The sequence below is a fragment of the Myotis yumanensis genome, unplaced genomic scaffold (genome assembly GCF_028538775.1).
Source record: "Myotis yumanensis isolate MYYU_CA2020_CCGP unplaced genomic scaffold, mMyoYum1.0.hap1 SCAF_4, whole genome shotgun sequence".
In the NCBI taxonomy this organism is placed as follows: Eukaryota; Metazoa; Chordata; class Mammalia; order Chiroptera; family Vespertilionidae; genus Myotis; species Myotis yumanensis.
The window spans coordinates 105,904,695-105,923,814 of NW_027223755.1; the positions used below are offsets into that span (position 1 = coordinate 105,904,695).

Below are 19,120 nucleotides of genomic sequence, written 5' to 3' on the forward strand. Positions count from 1 at the left end.
CAAAGGGGACGCCTTCCCTCCGAAAGGGACACCCGCCCTCGGGGGAGGATCGGGTCACCAGCAGGGACACCTGAACAGCCAAAGGGAAGAGGCGTGGGAAAGCCCCAGCCGCAGCCCTCCGTCTCCTCCCTGGGCCTGAAATCCCCCGCTGGGCTCCGGGCGCCCAGATCCCAGGCTGCGACCGCAGGCGGATCACACCTCCCAGCCTTGCATCCCGCAAGGGTCACTGCGGCTCTCCAGGCCCCATCCCGCAGGCCCCGCCCCTACGGATGCGGGAGCGGACGGCCGGACGCCCTCCTCCCTCCTGCGCCCGCACCTCTGCGGGGGAGGGGCGGGAGGATGCTCCGGGGACCTGGGGAGCTAGCCGGTGTCGCCATGGCAACTAGGCGGGTGGACGGGTCCTGAGACTCCGGAGGGAAGGAAGGAGAAAGCGAGGGAGTGGGCGCCGTGGGCTCCGTGCGGCCCCGGGCAGGAGGGGTGCGGGGAGGAGTTGGGGAGCACCGGGCAGTTCTCACAGTTGGTTCCCGGTGGCGCCAGGCGCTCGCGCGTTTGCGAGTGTGTGCGCGCGAAGTTTCCCGGGTGAGGGTGCCAGCGCGTCGGGGTCTGTGCTGTGTGAGTGCGCACGTGGGTACGAGCGTGTGGGGGGCAGTGCCTGCGTGCTCGTGACTGTGTGTGCACGCGTGTGCTCCCCGAAGTGTGCCCGGCTGGCGGCGGGAGAGTCCCGCTGCCTCCCCGCCCCCCGCCGCCGGCGCCCGCAGCCTCCCGCCTCCACGGCGCTCACCCCCTCCTCCCGCACTTGCCGGCTCTCCCTCCTCTCGGCGCGCACAGCGGACTCCGCGCTCTGGCTGCCGCCGCCCGGGAACCGCCGCCGCCCAGCTTGCGCCCGCCGTCCCCCCAGCGCCCGGGCACCTGTTGGAGGCAGACACAGGTGCAGGGGGCTGGGTCGCGGGGCTGGTGCGGGAGAGGGGTGTGCGTGAGCCTGCGGGTGCCTGCGGGTGGGGGTGGGGGGAAGCCCGCCCGAGGCTGCAATTGCTGGCGCCCCTGGAGCGCCAATCTGAGGAGGAGGCAGCTGGGGAAGGGGCCCAGCGTGGGCTGCAGGGGGGGACCGGGCGGACCGGCGGACCCTGGGGCTGAACGCGGTGGGAAGTGAATGTCTCCGGGGGGGGGGGGGGGGGGGGTGCCACCCGGACCAGACAAGCGCCTGCTGCAGAAGGATGGCCAGAGCCCCGAGAGACAGAGGAGACCTGGGGGTGGCTTCGGGGAGCAGGCAGGCCCAGGGGCAGACGGGAGCCCAGAACGAGGGGCAGGAGCCGGGAAGATGACAAAGGGACAGGGGCGGTAAGTGGGCAAGGCTGGGGTGGAGCCAGGGCCTGGGGGGAGGGAGTTGGCAGCCCAGCCTGTGGCACGAGGACCCAGCTCACAGGCTGACCCTCCCTCCACACCTAGAAGGGGAGGCCCCAGATGGGAGGATGCTGCCTGGCCTGCAGCCCGCAGCCCACAAGTGTGAGGAGTGGGCAGTGGCTCACGCTGGGACCTCCCTCCCCGCCAGACACGGTGCTGCATGAGGGGCCGCAGGGGCGATCGCATGACCATCAACATCCAGGAGCACATGGCCATCAACGTGTGCCCCGGGCCCATCCGGCCCATCCGCCAAATCTCTGACTACTTCCCCCGCCGGGGACCAGGACCTGAAGGGGGCGGCGGTGGAGGGGGCCTTGGGGAGGCCCCTGCTCGGCTGGCCCCCCTGGCCCTGGCCCCCCCTGCAGCCCTCCTGGGGGCCACCACGCCCGAGGATGGAGCTGAGGTGGACAGCTATGACTCGGATGATGCCAGTGAGTGTGGGGGCTCCAAGGGCCCAGGGTGGTATTGGGGGCCTCCAGGCTGTGGGAAGGGGATGGGGCCCTGCTGGGTGTGTGTGGGGGAGGCGAGGGCACAAGCACCACAGCTGCAGTCAGTGTGGAGACTACAGCTTTAGCAAGGCTCAAAATTCAATATTTCTCCTGAGACAACCACCCACACAGCCCCATTGCAGCCGAACCAGGAACCCAACACACAGGCTGGCAGACTGACATGCACATACCTTCATGGCCAGCGCACCAGCCAGCCCACCACCGCGCGCTCACACACCTGCCTTTACACACGGACTCACGCTGCTTCTCTTCTCCAGCCACCCTGGGCACGCTGGAGTTTGACCTTCTCTATGACCAGGCCTCCTGCACTTTGCACTGTAGTATCCTCAGGGCCAAGGTGGGCACCCCCTCCCTCCCCAGCCTCAACCCTGTTTGCCTCCCACCGGGGAGGGATGGGTTTCCACCCTTCCCTTCTCCAGGCCATACCCCTGCTCCCCTCCCCACGCCCCCTCCCAAGTCCCCTTCTCCTTGGCTCTCCACACCCCAAGGATCCACTCTGCTGAGGGAGGGCTGGGAGCTCACCGCTCTCTTTCCTCCCCTCCTCGCCAGGGCCTCAAGCCCATGGATTTCAATGGCCTGGCCGACCCCTACGTCAAAGTGCACCTGCTGCCTGGAGCCTGCAAGGTAATAGCTCCCTCCCTCCCCGAGTCTGACGCAGCTTCTGGGTCTATCCCCAGGCTCCCCCGCTTTCAGCCTCTGTGGGTCTAGGGAACATGTATTGAGAATCCTTCGTCCCTACGCTGCAGGCCAATAAGCTAAAAACGAAGACGCAGAGGAACACTCTGAATCCTGTGTGGAACGAGGACCTGACGTACAGTGGCATCACGGATGATGACATCAGCCACAAGGTGCTCAGGTGAGGCCCATCCTCCCTGCTACCAGCCTCCAGCTCCGCCCGCGCCTCCTCCGGGGCAGCTGTCCTTGGAACCTTCTTTCGTTTACTTCCCGTTAAGCCCCTCAGATGCTCACGTGCAATCAGTGGCGCCCCATCCCCTTTGGCAGCAGCCAACATGCTCCCTGGCATTCCTACCCCACATGGGTCCTCCTGCCTCCAGCAGAGGGCTGCCCTCTTCTGACCGGCCGTTCATTACTCTTATCCTTTTCCTTTGCCTGTTGTCTCTTCTACCTGGAAAGCGTTGCTTCCTGCTTCTCTTTCCGCCACCCTACACCCCACTCATTGTTTGAGGCCCCGCCTCCCCCTGAAAGCAGTCCCTGGTCCCCGACAGCCCTTTTCAGAGGCCCTGACTGAAGTCAGGCCTGTGCAGCGGAGGTCTGCCCATTCTGTTGCCTCTGTCCCCCCAACATCGCTAAGGAAGTCTGAGGATAGGAAACTTGCCCAGTCATCCCTGAGGTGTTACGGGGAGAGCAGTCCCTGACAGGGAATGAAGGGCAGCATAACCTAGGCTTCTAGAACTTTCCTTTGTTCTTGGGCAATAGGGAGTCATGGCAGAGTTTGTATCAGGGCAGGGGCATAGTCAGTCAGGGCTGTGTTTCATTTTTTAAAAAATTTAGATGTTTATTTACTTATTTTTATTGACTTCAGAGAGAAAGGAGGAGAGAGAGAAATATCAGTGTGAGAGAATCATTGATCGACTGCCTCCTGTACGCCCCCCACTGGGGATGGAGCCCACAACCTGGGCATGTGCCCTGACCAGGAATTGAACCGTGACCTCATGGTTCATAGGTCGACGCTCAACCACTGAGCCACACTGGCTGGGCAGGGCTGTGTTTGGGAGAGATCACCTTAATGTTGTGTGTGAGGTGGACTGGAGGGAGGACAGGCAGAAACCAGAAAGGCTGGCCCCATAGTTCAGATGCTAGACCAGGGGTGGGCAAACTTTTTGACTCGAGGGCCACAATGGGTTCTTAAACTGGACCGGAGGGCCGGAACAAAAGCATGGATGGAGTGTTTGTGTGAACTAATATAAATTCAAAGTAAACATCATTACATAAAAGGGTACGGTCTTTTTTTTTTTTAGTTTTATTCATTTCAAACGGGCGGATCTGGCCTGTGGGCCGTCGTTTGCCCACGGCTGTGCTAGAGAGTGAGGACTACATCACTGGCTGGGTGCTCTGTGGTATCCAGCCCCGGGCTATGCATTTTATTTTATTGATTTCTTACAGAGAGGAAGGGAGAGGGATAGAGAGTTAGAAACATCGATCAGCTGCTTCCTGCACACCCCCTACTGGGTATGTGCCTGCAACCAAGGTACATGCCCTTGACTGGAATCGAGCCTGGGACCCTGGAGTCCGCAGGCTGACGCTCTACCCATTGAGCCAAACGGGTTAGGGAACGGGCTATGCATTTTACATTCCTTCATTTCAGTTGGTTCTTAGAGTAGCTTTAGGAGGTGGGTGAGTAGAATCTCCATTTTATAGATGAGAACTGAGGCGTCAGGAGGTTGATTTGCCCAAGCTCACGCGGTTGCTAGTAAGTGGCAGAGCTGGGAATGAACACTCCTGCATGACAGCTACCCAAGAGTGTCACAGCAGAAGCAAGTGCAGGGGCCGAAGGAGACAACACAAACACAAACACAAATACTCCTTTCTCACCTCTGGCCTCAGTCTCTCCCCAGCCGGCTCTCTGCATGCAGGACAGGACAGGAGCTCCAGAGGAGTGGGGGCCTGGTCCAGCTGCCTGAGGCTCCTCAAGGCCTTCTAGCCCTCACAGCCTGAATTGGTGACCACACCCACCAATGCCCACCCTACGCACAGTCAGCAGGCTCCTGTCCACAGGCCCAGAAGGCAGCGGTGGGGAGGGTCCCCAAGATTTGTGAAGGCTTCCGGAAGTCGCTGAGCAGATCCCGATGGACCAGGGGACAGCCTGGGCAATGTAGAGGGAGGGGTAGGGGAACAGGGCACATCAAAACATCCTCCTCAGGTGCGAGGCCTGGTGCCCACCGCAGCCCATTTTACAGACGAGGAGTATTTAACGGAGGCAGAGCAGGACCGGCCTCGGGTGCCCATGGTTCCATCGGAGTGGGGCCCAGGGACCCCAGGGGCCCTGACCTTGGTTTCCCTGCCAGGATCTCCGTGTGTGATGAGGACAAGCTGAGCCACAATGAGTTCATCGGAGAGATCCGAGTACCCCTCCGCCGCCTCAAGCCTTCACAGAAGAAGCATTTTAATATCTGCCTTGAGCGCCAGGTCCCGGTCCGTATGGGGCTGTAGGGTGCTAAGGGGAGGGGTTCCTGGGGAGGCCAGGTTGCCAGAACCTTCTCTTTGCCCTTTCAGCTGGCGTCACCCTCTTCCATGTCGGCAGCGCTGAGGGGCATATCCTGCTACTTGAAGGAGGTAAGGCGCCTCACAGGGACCAGTCCGGGTGGGAGGGGGTAAGGATGCAGCTGACCTCTGTGTCTGCCCCGAAGCTGGAGCAGGCCGAACAGGGGCCTGGGCTGCTGGAAGAACGAGGGCGCATCCTGCTGAGCCTCAGCTACAGCTCTTCACGCCGCGGGCTACTGGTGGGCATCTTACGCTGTGCCCACCTGGCTGCCATGGACGTCAATGGCTACTCCGACCCCTATGTCAAGACGTGAGCCCTCCCCCTGTCGAAGTGCCCTCCCCTCCCCTCCCCTCCCCAGGGAGCCTGACCTCTGCCCTGTCCTCCTCTGACCTATCCCTGACCACCCTGCTCCTCTGCCCCTGCCCCACCTCCTTGGCAGGTACCTGAGGCCAGATGTGGATAAGAAATCCAAGCACAAAACAGGCGTGAAGAAGAAGACTCTCAACCCAGAATTTAATGAGGTAAATGGGGAAGGGACCAGAGATCACAAGGGGAGGGGGCGGGGCCTGGCAGGGGGTGGGGCAATGCCTCATGGAAGGTGTGGCTTGCCCTGTCCCAGGAGTTTTTCTATGAGATGGAACTCTCCGCTCTGGCCACCAAGACTCTGGAAGTCACAGTCTGGGACTATGACATTGGCAAATCCAACGACTTCATTGGTGAGGGAGGAGCCCGCTGGGTGGTGCTGAGGGAGGGCAGACTGGCAGCGAGCAGGGCCCTGATTTTGCCTCTCCTGCTCCCCAGGGGGCGTGTCCCTGGGACCTGGTGCCCGGGGAGAGGCCCGGAAGCACTGGAATGACTGTCTGCAGCGGCCAGACACAGCCCTGGAGCGCTGGCACACCCTGACCAGCGAGCTGCCCCCTGCAGCCGGGGCTCTGCCCTCAGCCTGAGCAAGGCGAGCAGCTGCCCAGCACAGGCCCCTCAGGGCTGGGTCCAGCACCCAACCTTCGCACGAGTGTGTTGCACGTTTACACGGGGTGGATGCCCCGCCCGCCCTGCACTACCTGTCTTATTTCGTGAGAATCTCTGTGACTGTGGGTCTGTCTTCTTGTGAGGGACTGTGGAGATCTGTATTCACATATGCAAACTTCCTCCTGCCTGACTCGCTACTACATGCAAATATGCAAACCACCCATCCTGTGCACACCTGCAGGGGGAGTCCTGCCAGGGCCCCTGCCCCAAGGCCCCAGCTGCTGCTTCTCTCTTGCCTCTCCAGGCTGCCCGTCCCCTCCACCACAGGGAGGAGGTCGGATTAGGGGGGGTTCGAAAGAGAAGATTCCAAAAAAGAAAAGGACAAAACCCAAAAAAGAGCCACTCCTTTACTACAGAATCTTCGTTTGAAAACAACACATCTAGCCCTGTACAGCTGCCCTTTTAAATGGAAGCGGGGAGGCACCGCAGGGTCCCGGCCTCTCCGAGGGGTGGCAGATGTTCCCAGCCACTCATTTAAATCGCTGTCCCCAGGATGGGGCCAGGATGTGAGGGCAGCCTCCTGCCCTCCCTGGTGAGGGGCCCTCCTTCCAGGGGACATTTGTGCATGTTTACGCCTCTTCTGATTGTGTCAGTGGCCGCAGCATGGCAACTGGGCGTCAATAAATGTCTCTGTGGAAGCTGGGGCTCATGTGCTGGCACAGGGGGCTGGACAGGGGCTCGGGCAGAGGGGGTCACTCCGGGATGTCGATCACCAGGTCATCATCTCCATCCAGGGCATCATCCCCGCTGCCTGCATCGCTGAACATCTGCCGAGGGACTGCACTCAGGATCGTAGGGGGGGGCATCTTAGTGGGAGGCAGTGGGGCCAGGGCTGCCCCCACCCCAGCCCCAGAACCCCGGCTGGGGAAGGTCAGCGGCCCTCCCACAGGGCAGTCAGGGGGTCCCACCGCCATCTGCAGCAGGGGGGGAGAAACACAGGGAGGGGCTGTCAGGAAGGAATGGGACCTCCAGGAGGCTGGCACTGCCCCTTACGGCAGTTCTGGGGGATGGGGAAGGGGCAAAGGCTCATTCAAAGGGTACTGGACACAGCCAGGCCAGCCACACTGGAATCAGGGGCCTACCCCACCATGGCCACTTCAGAGTCTCAAACCAGCAAGTGCCTGGGGGTAAGGGGTAGTAGTGATGGAGGCAATGAGGGCGGGAGGGGCTTACAGGAAACCAGGAGGGAAAGGCTGGGCCCTGCCTCACCAGGGAGGCACCTTGGCAGCCCCTGTGATGGCACAGCAATCAGAGCAGCCTGGGCCTGCCTGCCTGCCTCTAGGCACCTTATACCACTGGCCACCACTGGCCTTCTCTCCCTCCTCCTACGGTGGGACTCACTGGTTTGGTGGTAGGGCGGGAGGTGTCCTAGGTCTTCACCCCCTGCTATGTGAGGCTTCTTATATCTGGGATGGCCCCTCCTTGGGATCCCCGCAGTCACTGGCCTAGGCCAGGCCCTCCTCTCAGCTCACCTGGACTACGGTACCAGCCTCCTAACTGGACTCCCTGCCTTCAGCCTCTCCCAGCTCCAGCTCCTCCTCCACACTGCAGCCAGAGTGAGCTCTCTAAAACACAAACCTGAGCGTGTCACTCCTCCTTGCTGCCCGGGGCAGGCAGTGCCGCATGCCTGAGAACGGGCGTGCCTGAGAACGGCAGGCGGTCCTTCCACCTGCAGTGTTCTTTTCTATTTGTCAAAAGTCCTGCTGTGTCCTCTGAGGCTGGGAAGTGGCCTCTGTCCTGCCCAACCCTCCAGCCCCGTTCCTGCCAGGTCCTGACAACCTCCCCCCAGAGAGCTCGGTGGGCTGCACACCTCGCCTGTGAGCACAAACCGAGCACATGCTGACAGATGGCCCTTAATGCGCTCTGACCATTCTGACCACCCTGGAAGGGAGGAGGGGTCACGGGCCCGAGGAGAAAACAGGCTGCCAGGTCCCCACTGGGCAGTGTCCAATCTGGCCCTGGGTTGCAGGTGGCAGGAAATGCTTCTGTGTGGTCTTCACAGTGGCCCTTCTAATTGTTTTAACCCATTCAGCCCTCACGGCCCACCCTCACACTGTTCCTGGGCGGCGTGGAGGGCCAGAGTGGGTTTTTAATCAGGGTCAGCACCTCAGGGTACAGGTGACTGCCAGGACTGATGACAGGAGGCCAAGCATTGAATAGCACCCTTGTATCCAGTACGAGGCACCCATGTGTACACAGAGGAGCAGACACATACATGGCTGAAAAAAGCAGCGACATGAGGACTGTCCCCCTCCTCTGGCCACTGCTCTTGATTCCTACTCCAGCTCCCACTTCCTAACCTGCTTGGACTCACTCAATGGCCCCCTCAGGTGACCAACAGCAGCTAATGTTTACCTGGGGCTTCCTAGGGACCAGGTGCTGGGCTCAGTGTTCTTTCCCTTTGCTCATGTTAACGTGACAGTGACCCCGTGACCCCAGGAGAAGCAAGCTGAAGCTCAGAGTGAAATGACATGCCCAAGGCCACATGGGGAGCTGGGGTTCAAACCCAGCCGAGTCTGACTGAGGCCCAGGCTCCTGCCTGACCTGCTCCAGTCTGCACAGCGTTCCCTCCTCACGCCACGTCACTCGGAAGCCTCAACGACCCCCACGCCCTTCACAGACCCGCCCGCCTCTGGGCGCCAAGGCCTTCTACGGTCCCCCCATCCTAGTTTCCTTTCCAACCCTGTTCCCTCATCCCTCCTGCTCTAGCCCAAACAACACTGGTCATGTCCTTTGTCTTCCTCCCACCACTGCCTCAGCCTGTAACACCCAATCTCACTTACCCTGGGCTCAAGTGTTACCTCTTCTTTGAGGCCTTCCCTGGAGTATCCCCTTCCCCAAGCACAGCCAATGATCTGGGCCTCTCTCCCAACCAGTATTTTCCCTCCTGAATGTCTAGAACTCAGCTCCCCAAAGCTTCTCTACTTTAGGACCAACACTTCAGAAAGCCTCAAACGGCCAAGCCCCCGCCACACCACACCTCTGTCCACTGGCCCCCGGCTTCGCTGACCCTTGCCATCTCCACCATCCTGCCCTACAGGCCAGAAACAAAATCCTTGCTAAGTAGGGTGGAGGGTCAGGGTATCACCCATTACCTACCCATTTTTCAGGCTTAAGGGCCAAAGTTACACAAGGAGTAAGTGGCAGAGCTGGGAGATGAACTCTAGAACGCACACCCAGCACCACCACAAGCATGTCATCCCATTGCACTTCCGGTTCCAGAACCTGGAGTCAAAAGTCCACCTGACTTGAGAGCTGTCCAGCCCGGTACCTATTCCACTTGGATTGAGAGCTGGACGGGCACTATGCCTTCTGTGTCCTCATGTCTCCTGGAGCTAAGTGCGCAGACCTCCCCTCTTCTCCACCCACTCTCACTCGTGATCGCATCCACGTCCATGCTGACGACTTCCAGCACATACCCCATGAGCCCCAGGCTCATCACTCAGTTGTCCTGTTGGCATTTCCAGACAGAATCTCAACATGTCCAAAACCAAACTCCTAATCTCTCCCACTCCTGACTTCTTCGGTTGCTCAGACCAAAAACCCTGGAGTCCCCCTTGACTTCTTTCTCACAGCCCACACTGGTCTTCCTGTGGCTCATTCTTTGCAATAGACCCTCTCTACTGCTATCTGGTCTACTGCAGCAGCCTCCTCACTGGTCTCCCCATTTCCATCCTGACCAGACCCCCTCCCCCTCTCTTCTCCCTCCCCAGTCTATTCTCCACACAGCAGTGCCAGCAATTTTGTTAACATGTAAATCAGATCAGATTCTCCCTCTGCCCAATCTCTCCAGACTCCCTATTCATTCATGGTACAAGCCAAAGTCTTTACACACCGACAAGGCCTTACACCATTTTACCCGTTATTTCTCTGACCTGCTCTCTGATCGTTCTCCCCCTCTGACTTTCATTCGATCACACTGACTCCTTCCCGGTCCTTGAACAGCCAAGTATGCACACACACACTCCTACCCCAGGGCCTTTGCACTGGTTAGCCTTCCTGATTGAAACACTTTGCCAGAGAGCCACATGGCTTGTTCTCATTTTGGTGAAGTCTCTACCAAATAACATCCCAGACCACCTAACCATAAACACCGGTACCCATCTACTCTGGTGCTTCCCATCCTCTTCACCTGACTCCATTTTTCTGCACTGGTATCTATTTATTTTACTTTCTGCCTATCTTGCTAAAATATGAGCTCCACGAAGGCAGAGATTTGTCTGTTTTATTCACTACTTCATCTGCAGCACCTAGAACAGTGCCTGGTGCATATTAGACACTCAGAAAACACTTGTTGATTACGTGTATTTTGATTGCTCACTATACAGACACAGAATCTGAGCCTTGGAGGGTGAAGGACCCCTGCTCAAGGCCCCGTGGTTTCAATTGGTGCAGCCTTGACTTGATTCTAGATCCCACAACTCTGTCCCTCCCTCTGGGGCTGCCGGGCATCACAGAACAGCTGTGAAAATGAGCCTGGCCCCCCGGTCACACTGCAACAGTCTAAGGGCAGGATCCCAGGCATCTTTACTGAGTCCCCCAAGGCTGGTCCTACCCGATTTATCTCCACATGGAGCCTGTGAGCCAGTATTTCTCTGACCCATATCCCTCAGTACTTAGCCCTGGGCTGGGCCCCCAGCAGCCCCAAATCAATCCTTCAAAATTCTCCCACAGGCCCCCAGCCGCTGTCCTGAGCCTCCCTCAGATGGCTATCCTCCTGCCATTCTGGCCCCTCCCTAACATCCCCCGAACTGGGTACCTTGAGTTTCCGGGGCAGGCGGGGCCGTTTCTCCCGCTTGGGCCTCAGGGGGCTGGGCTCGGGCAGCTGCAGGGCCAGGTAGTCAGAAGGGAATGGGGGGTAGGGGGGGGAAGCCAGCTGCAGGTGGGAGTGGGGGGATGGAGATGGGAAATGGAATGGATGGGTGGGAGGTGAAGGGAAAAAATGCAAACAGGAAGAAGAATGGAAAAACAAGAGATGATGATGAGTGTGGCTTCTGAGAACAGAAGGGGATGGGACAGCAGCAGGACTTTGTCCTGGGGTCTGCTCTCCTCAGTCATATCTGTCCCCCATTCCTGCACCAGAGAGAACCAGGCAGCCATGACTCACACCCCTCCAAGGGACGCTTGCTGGTCACACCCAGACTGATGTCCCCAGAGCTGGGCCGATTTCACCCTGAGGCCTGGCCTCTCTGCCCAAATGATGCCCACCTTCTTCCCAGGCATCTTAGTTACCATTTCCCATCCCTGAGCCCCAACTCACCGAGCTCAGGTATGGGGAGGGGGCCCCGGAGGCCTGAAGGGGAAACCCGGCTGAAGGAGGCAGAGGGAGGCTGGAGGGAGAGGGGGCACCCCCCATCGGAGGGCTTCTTTTCCTGGAGAAAGGATAGGGGAGGGGGTCAGAGGAAGCTAGGAGGCCCAGGTGTTCCCCCTGCCCCCAACCTCCATCCCCAGAGAATGATGGCTTCTTCTCACCTCTTGGGGGCTGGCGTGTCCGACAACTTGGGTGTCCCCTCTGTCTCACTGTTATCTGAAGATGCAGTGGCATCTGAGTCTGTGAGGGGGAGGGCTGGTCAGTGGGGAGGGTTCCTGTTCACCCCAGAGGGTATGACCTCGACTCTGGAAGGGCGCCAGGCAAGCTGACTCTTCAGCTGGCGCGCCCAGAGTCTCCAACTTCTTAAAAGATCCTTTACACCTGACTCCCACAAACACTTCCTGCCAGGCTCCTCCACGGTGACACATGTCAAGCACTTCCTACCTGCCAGACTCTGACCAGGCACCTGGCATTCACCGCCCCTCCTTCTCTTCATAACCACCCAAGAAGGAAGGTGAGGGCCCCACTTCCACTTTTCAGATGAGGCCACTGAGGCTAAGAGTAAGGTGTGGGGCTGAACTTGAACCCAGGTCTCTGACTCCCTGGCCAATTTACGCCTCTAAGCTGCTTTCAGCTCCTCCCTCTGCTCCACTCCCTATGATCCAGGGTCCTGTTAATCCCTCTCTCAAGTTTCTCCTATCTTTATCCACTGCCCCCCATTCCAACTGCCACAAGATCGAGCCACTACCCTGTGGTGTCAAAATCCCCTAAGCAATCTCACCTCTCCTGCAGCACACTGTCCATTCCAACTCCAGAATGACCCAAAACTGATCACATCTGAAATGCTTAATGTGGCCTCAACCTACCTTTCTGATCTCCCAACCAAACTATACTCTTTACATCATGCCAATCAATTTAATAAAAAAACATTTATTTCCCAGTCTGTGCCTCTACACACAAGGTCCATCACTCATTTGACAAATAACGGCTACGTGTGATATGTGCCTTTCTCAATTTCTTGGCTGAGATACATCCTTTAAGAAGCAAATTCATATACATGTCTAATCACTATTGTACAGGTGAAACTAATATAATATTGTATGTCAATTGTAACTGAGAAAGAAAAAAAAGTGATGTAATGGCACCTCTTTGAGAAGTCTTCCAAAATCCTTCAGGCTCAGTTAATCACTGGCTGTTCCAGAATTCTACTCTCACATGTCATGGTTCTCCTTACACTGTGCTAACATGTGTCATGTGTGGGTATTTCCCTGACCAGACTGTGGGATTCTCCAGGATACAAGTGGGCTTATGTGTGCAGCTCTTGCTCTTCAGATTTATCACACTCTGACCATGAACATGCCGACTTTCTTGCTTCCTACCCTGAAACCCCCTTGATCAGGAAGTTCATTGGAATCCCTGGGGGAAGGAACAAGCAGGCAAAGAGAAGCCAGAATAAAAGCCTAATGTTTTTGCCACGACCTAGATGAGCTGGCTTCCACCTACTTCTCTGACCTCATTTAGCATCTACTACCTTCCTATAATATGTAAATGAATGGTATTGTGTTCCAATAAAATTATTACAAAAACAAGCAGCCTGGCTGAATGTCATCTGCTGACCCTGCTCTAGATCAATGTTTAAAGGGACCAGAGAGGCCAAAACCGGTTTGGCTCAGTGGATAGAGCGTCGGCCTGCAGACTGAAGGGTCCCGGGTTCGATTCCGGTCAGGGGCATGCACCTGGGTTGCGGGCACATTCCCAGTAGGAGATGTGCAGGAGGCAGCTGATCTATGTTTCTCTCTCATTGATGTTTCTAACTCTGTCTCTCTCCCTTCCTCTGTAAAAAATCAATAAAATATATTAAAAAATAATAATAAAGGGACCAGAGAGAGAGGTGACTGTATGTGACATGGCTTCTGAGGGTCCCGTCCTGGAACAGCGGCACAAATGCCACCCTAGGGCTTTTCAGACTGTGGGTCTCAGCTCATTAGTAGGTCATGAAGTCGTTTTATTTGTTGCAATCAGCATTCAATGAAAAAAGAAAAAGAAAAAACAGTCTAAAAAGTGTCATAAAAAAATGTGTATAGTGATCTTAACACTGTTTCATTAAATTTTGTCTTATAAGTATTTAAGTAGAGACTTGTTCATGATGTAAAATATATTGTTGATTGTAACAGTGCTTTAAAAAGTTTGAAAACACTGCTTCATATGCTTTAGCCCTTCTGCTCTTCAGACTCTTCTGTTACCTCAGAGTACTTGCATTTTGTTATTCTCTCTGCCTGGAAACCTCTCATTCATACTTTCTAAGATTGTTGTTGTTTTTTCTTACCTAGGTCCTAGCACCAACACTACTTCCTAAAAAAGGCCTTTCTTGGACACTCTGTTGAGACATCGCCTGTGGTCTGCTTTTATATGGTCTGCAAACTAAGAATGGCTTTTATATTTTTAAATGGTTGGGGGTGGGGGGACAAAATATAGTTTATGATGTGAAATTCAAATTTCATTGTCCATAAATAAAGTTTTACTGAAACACAGCCATGCTCACTTATCTATCTATCTATCACCTTTGGCTGCTTTTGCCCTACAACAGCAGAACTAAGTAGCTGTGACAAAGACTGTATGTTCTGCAAAGCCTAAAATAGTTGTTAATTGGTCCTTTACAGAAAAAGTTTATCACCCCTGCTCTAGCCTGATTTTATTCCTTTCAAATCTAACATTCTAATTTCTTGCTTACTTATTATCCCCAGCTAGGATAAAAATTCCAAGAGACTTCATCCATCTTGGTCACCACAGTACCTCCAAAGTCAGTGCCTACAACACAGGCGTTCAATAAATGCTCGAGTGAAGAACAGTGGAGGCGGAGGGCAAGCAACGAGGCTGAAGAAGCCCTGGCCGCTGGATGCCTCCGCAGCCTAAAAGGAGGCCCAGGACGCTGGCTGCGCGCCAGGAACCATGCCGTCCCCCTATCAGTCATGCTCACCCGAAGAGTCTTCATCCACGTTCTCGTACTGCAGGAGCCGGTCTAGGAGGAAACTGAGGAAAGAGGCGGGGCGAACAGAGTTCATTGCGGCCGCAGCAACGCTGTCCGGCCCTTGTCCCTCTGGCTGGTCCGCTGGAGCCCAGCGACAGCCCCAGGCAGGCACCATGCCCGTGGGGCCCTAGTCCCGCAGCAGGGTCCGAGTATGTGCCGCCGCCGGACCTCATCCCCCGGGGCTCCCTTCTCCCGCCCGGCGCGGCTCACCTCTTGTCCCGGGACACCTTCAGCAGTTTCCTCTGTGCCTTCCTCAGTTCCTCCTGGAAGCACTCGTGTTCCTGCATCACAGTCAGGTGCGCGCTGAGCCGGCGGGGCCCGGGAAGGGCCGGAACCTGGCGACAGCTCACCCCTCCCTTTCCTCGTGGGAAAACCGCTGTCCTCCCGGAGGCAGGCCTCACCCCCACCTCCTCACCCCGCACTCACGTAGATGAGGAACTTGAGCTTCCGCTTCAGGTTCCGGTACTTCTTCTTGTAGTCCACTTCGCCGTCCGCCGGCCCGTTCATGACCAGCCCCGGAGCGGCTCCCAACACTGAAGTCCCGCTACCCTCCCAGCGCTCGGCCCCGCCTCTCCACCCCCCACTTCCGGAGACGAAGGAAAACCGTGCCCGCGGGGACTACAATCCCCGGCGTGCCCCGCGCCCAGGTTTCGTTACCACCCCGTTGCCCTCTCAGGGAATACCGGGAAAGGAACTTTGCTACCCGGGACGACGCTAAAGATGGTGTCGCCGCGACTTGATGACATCACAAAGATGGCGGACCCCGGAGGTTCTCCCTGACTGATTCTACGTGTGCTCAGAGATTGGCAGGCACAAGACTCTTCCCCCGGGGAGTCCTAGTTTTCAGGAGAGATGTCCCTTTTCTTCTGTCTTCCGAAGTCACAGCGGCCTAGCTGGCACGAGACCACGGACGGAGGCGTCGCGGACTGATTACGTACACCCAAAGGTGGCCGCGCCGAATCTAAAAAAAGGGAGGAGCCGCGAGACCCTCCAACTGCCGGGAAATCAAGGTTTGTCTGGCAAAGCCCACGGTCCAAGCGGCCCGCAACCGACACCCAACGGTCCCTCGCCTTACAACGCCACGACACTGCGCGTGCGCACGTTCCTGTCAAATGCGCTAACTGAGGCCGGGAAGAAAAAAGGCGGGGGCCACCAATCCCAACCCGCGCAAAATGGCGCGGGAGAACGAGTTGCGGGAGTTCACCCGTAGCTTCTTCCGAGGCCGCCCGGACCTCAGGTGCACTGGAGGTTGGGGTGGGGGTGGACAAGGGCAGGGCCGGGCTGGGGACTCCCCCTGACATCTCTCTCCGCAGCACGCTCACCCACTCCATCGTGCGGCGAAGGTTCTTGGCTCACACCGGCCGCGACCACCTGGATCCCAAGGAGAAGCAGGCGTTGAAGCGGCTCGTAGAGGAGGAACTGCTGAAGATGCAGGTGAGGGCGGAACCCCCTCCACGGGAGGCGGGGCTTGTTGCCGAGGAGTAGGGGCCAGAGAGTGGGTGTAGCAGAGCATCACCTTGATACACGTTTTGCCCTCTTGATGCACAAACAGGGGGATGAAGTGGGTGCCAGAGAAGGACTAGACCTTGCCAAGAAGGCTAAGAGGCCTCCCACCTCCTGCAGTGACCCAGAGAGGAAAAGGTTCCGTTTGAATTCGGATTCAGGTTAGTGCCTTCTGCATAGTTGGTTCATTCAGAAAGTATTTACTGTGCATGTAATATGTCCCAAGGCACTGGATGAGGTCGTGAAGCCAGTGAGTCAGGAACCCGGAACAGGGTGGACTGATGGGCCGTTTCCTGCTGTCTCTCCTCTCCTTTCTTCTGTCTAAAGCAGGGTTTGAGACAACCTATCCCAAGTGGAGGGAAAAGGGGCAGGAGGAACCTGTCCCAACCTTCTCTTCTCTCCACATTCCAGAGCCCAGTGCTGCAGCCTCCAGTCCAGACTGCTCCAGCCACCCAGCGAAGAATGGGATGGGGGCAGTAGCCAGTCCCACAGAGGAGAGTCCAAAGCGGGCCTCAAAAAGAGCAATTGAGAGCAGCGATGAGGAGGAACAGCAGAGGGACCTTACTGCATACAAGACTGGATTAGAGGAGGAGGCAGTGAAGGAGAGCTGGAAGGAGGAGGAGGAGGACAGCTCTGCTAGAACAAGTAAGGTCTGGAAAGAAGAGAGCAGTGAGGAAGGGAATAAGGAAAAGGAGTCCAAAGGCAGGACTAGGAAGAAACGTGTGACAAAAAACAGGACCCAGTGGGATGGTGGCAAAAGGCAGAGTGGCAGCAGTGAGGAGGATGGGGAAGGCAGCTGGAGGAAGTTGAAAGCAGTTACTAAAGGCATGGGAAAGTCAGCCAAAGTAGAAAATGGAAAAACAACCAATGGTGAGGCAAGTGACTCAGAGAGGGAGGTGAGTGACACTGAGGCAAGGGGGACCCTCAAGGGAGAGAGGAAGAACCGCTCCTACAGGAAGAGCTCCAAGAAAAGCAGGCCCCGAAGCTCTTCCTCCTCTTCTGCTAATGGCAGCCCGGAACCCAGAGGCAGGAAGGTGAGGATGAAGATGGGGTGGGAGGCCGCCATTAAGGACAAGCAGGTACCAGACAAGATTTCAGCTAGTAGGAAGCAGGCCATGGAGAGTGAGGACAGTGAGGAAGAACCTGCCCAAAGGATGGAAAACGAAAGAGCTAAAAGGCACCAGGAAAGTGAAATGGAGAGTGAGGGGGAGGAGACTCTAGCCAAGAAAGAGAACAGAGAGGAGGATTGGAAACCCAGAGCTCCAAACAATGGAGGGAAAAAGTCAGCTTGGGAGGAGAGGAGCAGTAAGCAGAAAAGCCTGGCAGCAAAAGTGCTGGGAGACTGGGAGGACAGAGAGGAAGAGAAGGAAAAAGCAGCAGCAGGCAGCGGAGATAGCAGTGGGGGAGATGAAGAGCCCCTAGTGCAGAGGAAGGGCAAGAACAGGACTCAGCGGGATGGTGGCAAAAGGCAGAGTGGCAGCAGCAAGGAGGATGGGGAAGGCAGCTGGAGGAAGTTGAAAGCAGTTACTAAAGGCATGGGAAAGTCAGCCAAAGTAGAAAGTAGAAAGACAACCAATGGTGAGGCAAGTGACTCAGAGAGGGAGGTGAGTGACACTGAGGCAGGGGGGACCCTCAAGGGAGAGAGGAAGAACCGCTCCTACAGGAAGAGCTCCAAGAAAAGCAGGTCCCGAAGCTCTTCCTCCTCTTCTGCTAATGGCAGCCCGGAACCCAGAGGCAGGAAGGTGAGGATGAAGATGGGGCGGGAGGCCGCCATTAAGTGAAGAGGGAGACCTAGAGTCAAACCCAGAAGACCTGACCTTCAGCTGTTGTCTTTTCTTGTCAGTCTGGTCATCGTGATGAGGACCACCCTGCTGTGATGAGACTAAAGCGTTACATTCGGGCCTGTGGTGCCCATCGCAACTACAAGAAGCTGCTGGGCTCCTGCCGCTCGCGCAAGGAGCGCCTGTGTGTCCTCCGGGCAGAGCTGGAAGCTCTGGGCATGAAGGGTTAGGCCGGGTGTGCCCTGGGGCTGCAGGAGAGGTCCTTGGCTGCTGGGGAGGAGAGGATCACCAGATTCTTCTGCCCCAGGTAACCCTTCCTTAGAGAAGTGTCGGGCTCTAAAGGAGCAGCGTGAGGAGGCAGCCGAGGTGGCATCCTTGGACATCACTAACATCATCAGCTGTTCAGGTGAGGGGCTTCTTCCCTCTGCCCAGGAACAGATGGGGCTTGGACTGCCTCAGACAACTAATCTACTTCTTCCCCCCAGGTCGGCCACGCAGACGCACTGCCTGGAACCCTTCAGAAGCAGCCCCCCCTGGGGAGCTATACCGCCGGACCCTGGACTCAGAGGAAGAGCGGCACTGTGCCCCACGCCCAGACTGGTCTCATATGCGTGGCATCATCAGCAGTGACGGCGAGAGTAACTAAGCTCCCCCGTCTACCAGGAGGAACTTTACACACTTGTAGAAAGCACACATCTGTAGCACCCCCACCAACCCAAACTCTGTGCCCAAAGAGAAGCACCTTTCTTCAGACTTGAAACCCCCAGGTACAGTTGCTGGGATCCTATTTGTTTCACGTTCTCAGTTTAAAGTGCTTACAGGAGTTTATTTTTTAAGACTCAATAAAGGAGTGTTTGAATCACCTCATTAAAACTAGTCCCCTACTCTCATCCCACCCACGCCATCTAGTTGCCTTTAATTTCCCTCAGGTTCTCCAAAGGAGTCCCAGCTTTTAGACCCTGCCATCCAGTCTGCCACCAGGCTCTATTAGAAGAGTGTGGCTCCTAATCTTCCTCTAGTCTGACTAGTGTGCCTCTCTGATCCTCCTGTCTTGTTGGAAGGACTCTATGAAAAACTGGCTTTAAGATTGTGAAGCACAAAATGAAATAACTTGGAGACAGCTGTTGTTTATGTCTTCCGTCCCCTTTATAAAAACAGCCCCTTGGTCTATGGGCCAACCCTTTCAGCATTCAGGGGTTGGGGGTACAGGACCTACACCTTACCAATCGGAGCACCATGCCAGTCCTCTGGCTACAGATGGAGCCAGTGAGGTCACTTCAGGAATTTGCTGGGATTCTTGCTGTTGAAGTTGTTGGTAAGATGTAACCCTGGAGC

General features: G+C 56.7%; 3 protein-coding genes across 7 annotated transcripts; 2 read left to right on the top strand and 1 right to left on the bottom strand.

The window, feature by feature from the left end:
• Nucleotides 1-808: 808 nt before the first annotated feature.
• Nucleotides 809-6,800, top strand: DOC2A (double C2 domain alpha). The gene is made up of 11 exons (XM_070413519.1): nt 809-928; nt 1,550-1,832; nt 2,168-2,247; nt 2,460-2,534; nt 2,657-2,766; nt 4,937-5,063; nt 5,145-5,204; nt 5,279-5,442; nt 5,573-5,654; nt 5,753-5,849; nt 5,935-6,800. The coding sequence occupies exons 2-11, from the start codon at nt 1,562-1,564 to the stop codon at nt 6,078-6,080; spliced, it is 1,212 nt and encodes a 403-aa protein (XP_070269620.1). The 5' UTR covers nt 809-928; nt 1,550-1,561; the 3' UTR covers nt 6,081-6,800.
• On the bottom strand, nt 5,620-16,363 carry INO80E (INO80 complex subunit E). 4 transcript variants are annotated; one of them, XM_070413524.1, is made up of 8 exons: nt 14,928-16,362; nt 14,712-14,782; nt 14,451-14,503; nt 11,635-11,713; nt 11,423-11,534; nt 10,922-11,038; nt 7,635-7,727; nt 6,860-6,940 (listed from the first exon to the last, which is right to left on the bottom strand). In XM_070413524.1, exons 1-7 carry the CDS (start codon nt 15,006-15,008, stop codon nt 7,656-7,658), a joined length of 585 nt encoding a protein of 194 aa, XP_070269625.1. In that variant the 5' UTR covers nt 15,009-16,362; the 3' UTR covers nt 6,860-6,940; nt 7,635-7,655. The 4 variants fall into 4 exon arrangements, with proteins under 4 accessions (XP_070269622.1, XP_070269621.1, XP_070269624.1 ...); XM_070413521.1 differs by lacking the exon at nt 7,635-7,727 and having other exon boundaries at nt 5,620-7,076; nt 10,922-10,987; nt 14,928-16,363; XM_070413520.1 differs by lacking the exon at nt 7,635-7,727 and having other exon boundaries at nt 5,620-7,076; nt 14,928-16,360.
• HIRIP3 (HIRA interacting protein 3) lies at nt 15,212-19,087 on the top strand. 2 transcript variants are annotated; one of them, XM_070413517.1, is made up of 7 exons: nt 15,212-15,738; nt 15,815-15,935; nt 16,054-16,165; nt 16,416-17,746; nt 17,848-18,010; nt 18,093-18,191; nt 18,271-19,087. In XM_070413517.1, exons 1-7 carry the CDS (start codon nt 15,674-15,676, stop codon nt 18,429-18,431), a joined length of 2,052 nt encoding a protein of 683 aa, XP_070269618.1. In that variant the 5' UTR covers nt 15,212-15,673; the 3' UTR covers nt 18,432-19,087. The 2 variants fall into 2 exon arrangements, with proteins under 2 accessions (XP_070269618.1, XP_070269619.1); XM_070413518.1 differs by having other exon boundaries at nt 15,215-15,511; nt 18,271-19,084.
• The last annotated feature ends 33 nt before the right edge of the window (nt 19,088-19,120 follow it).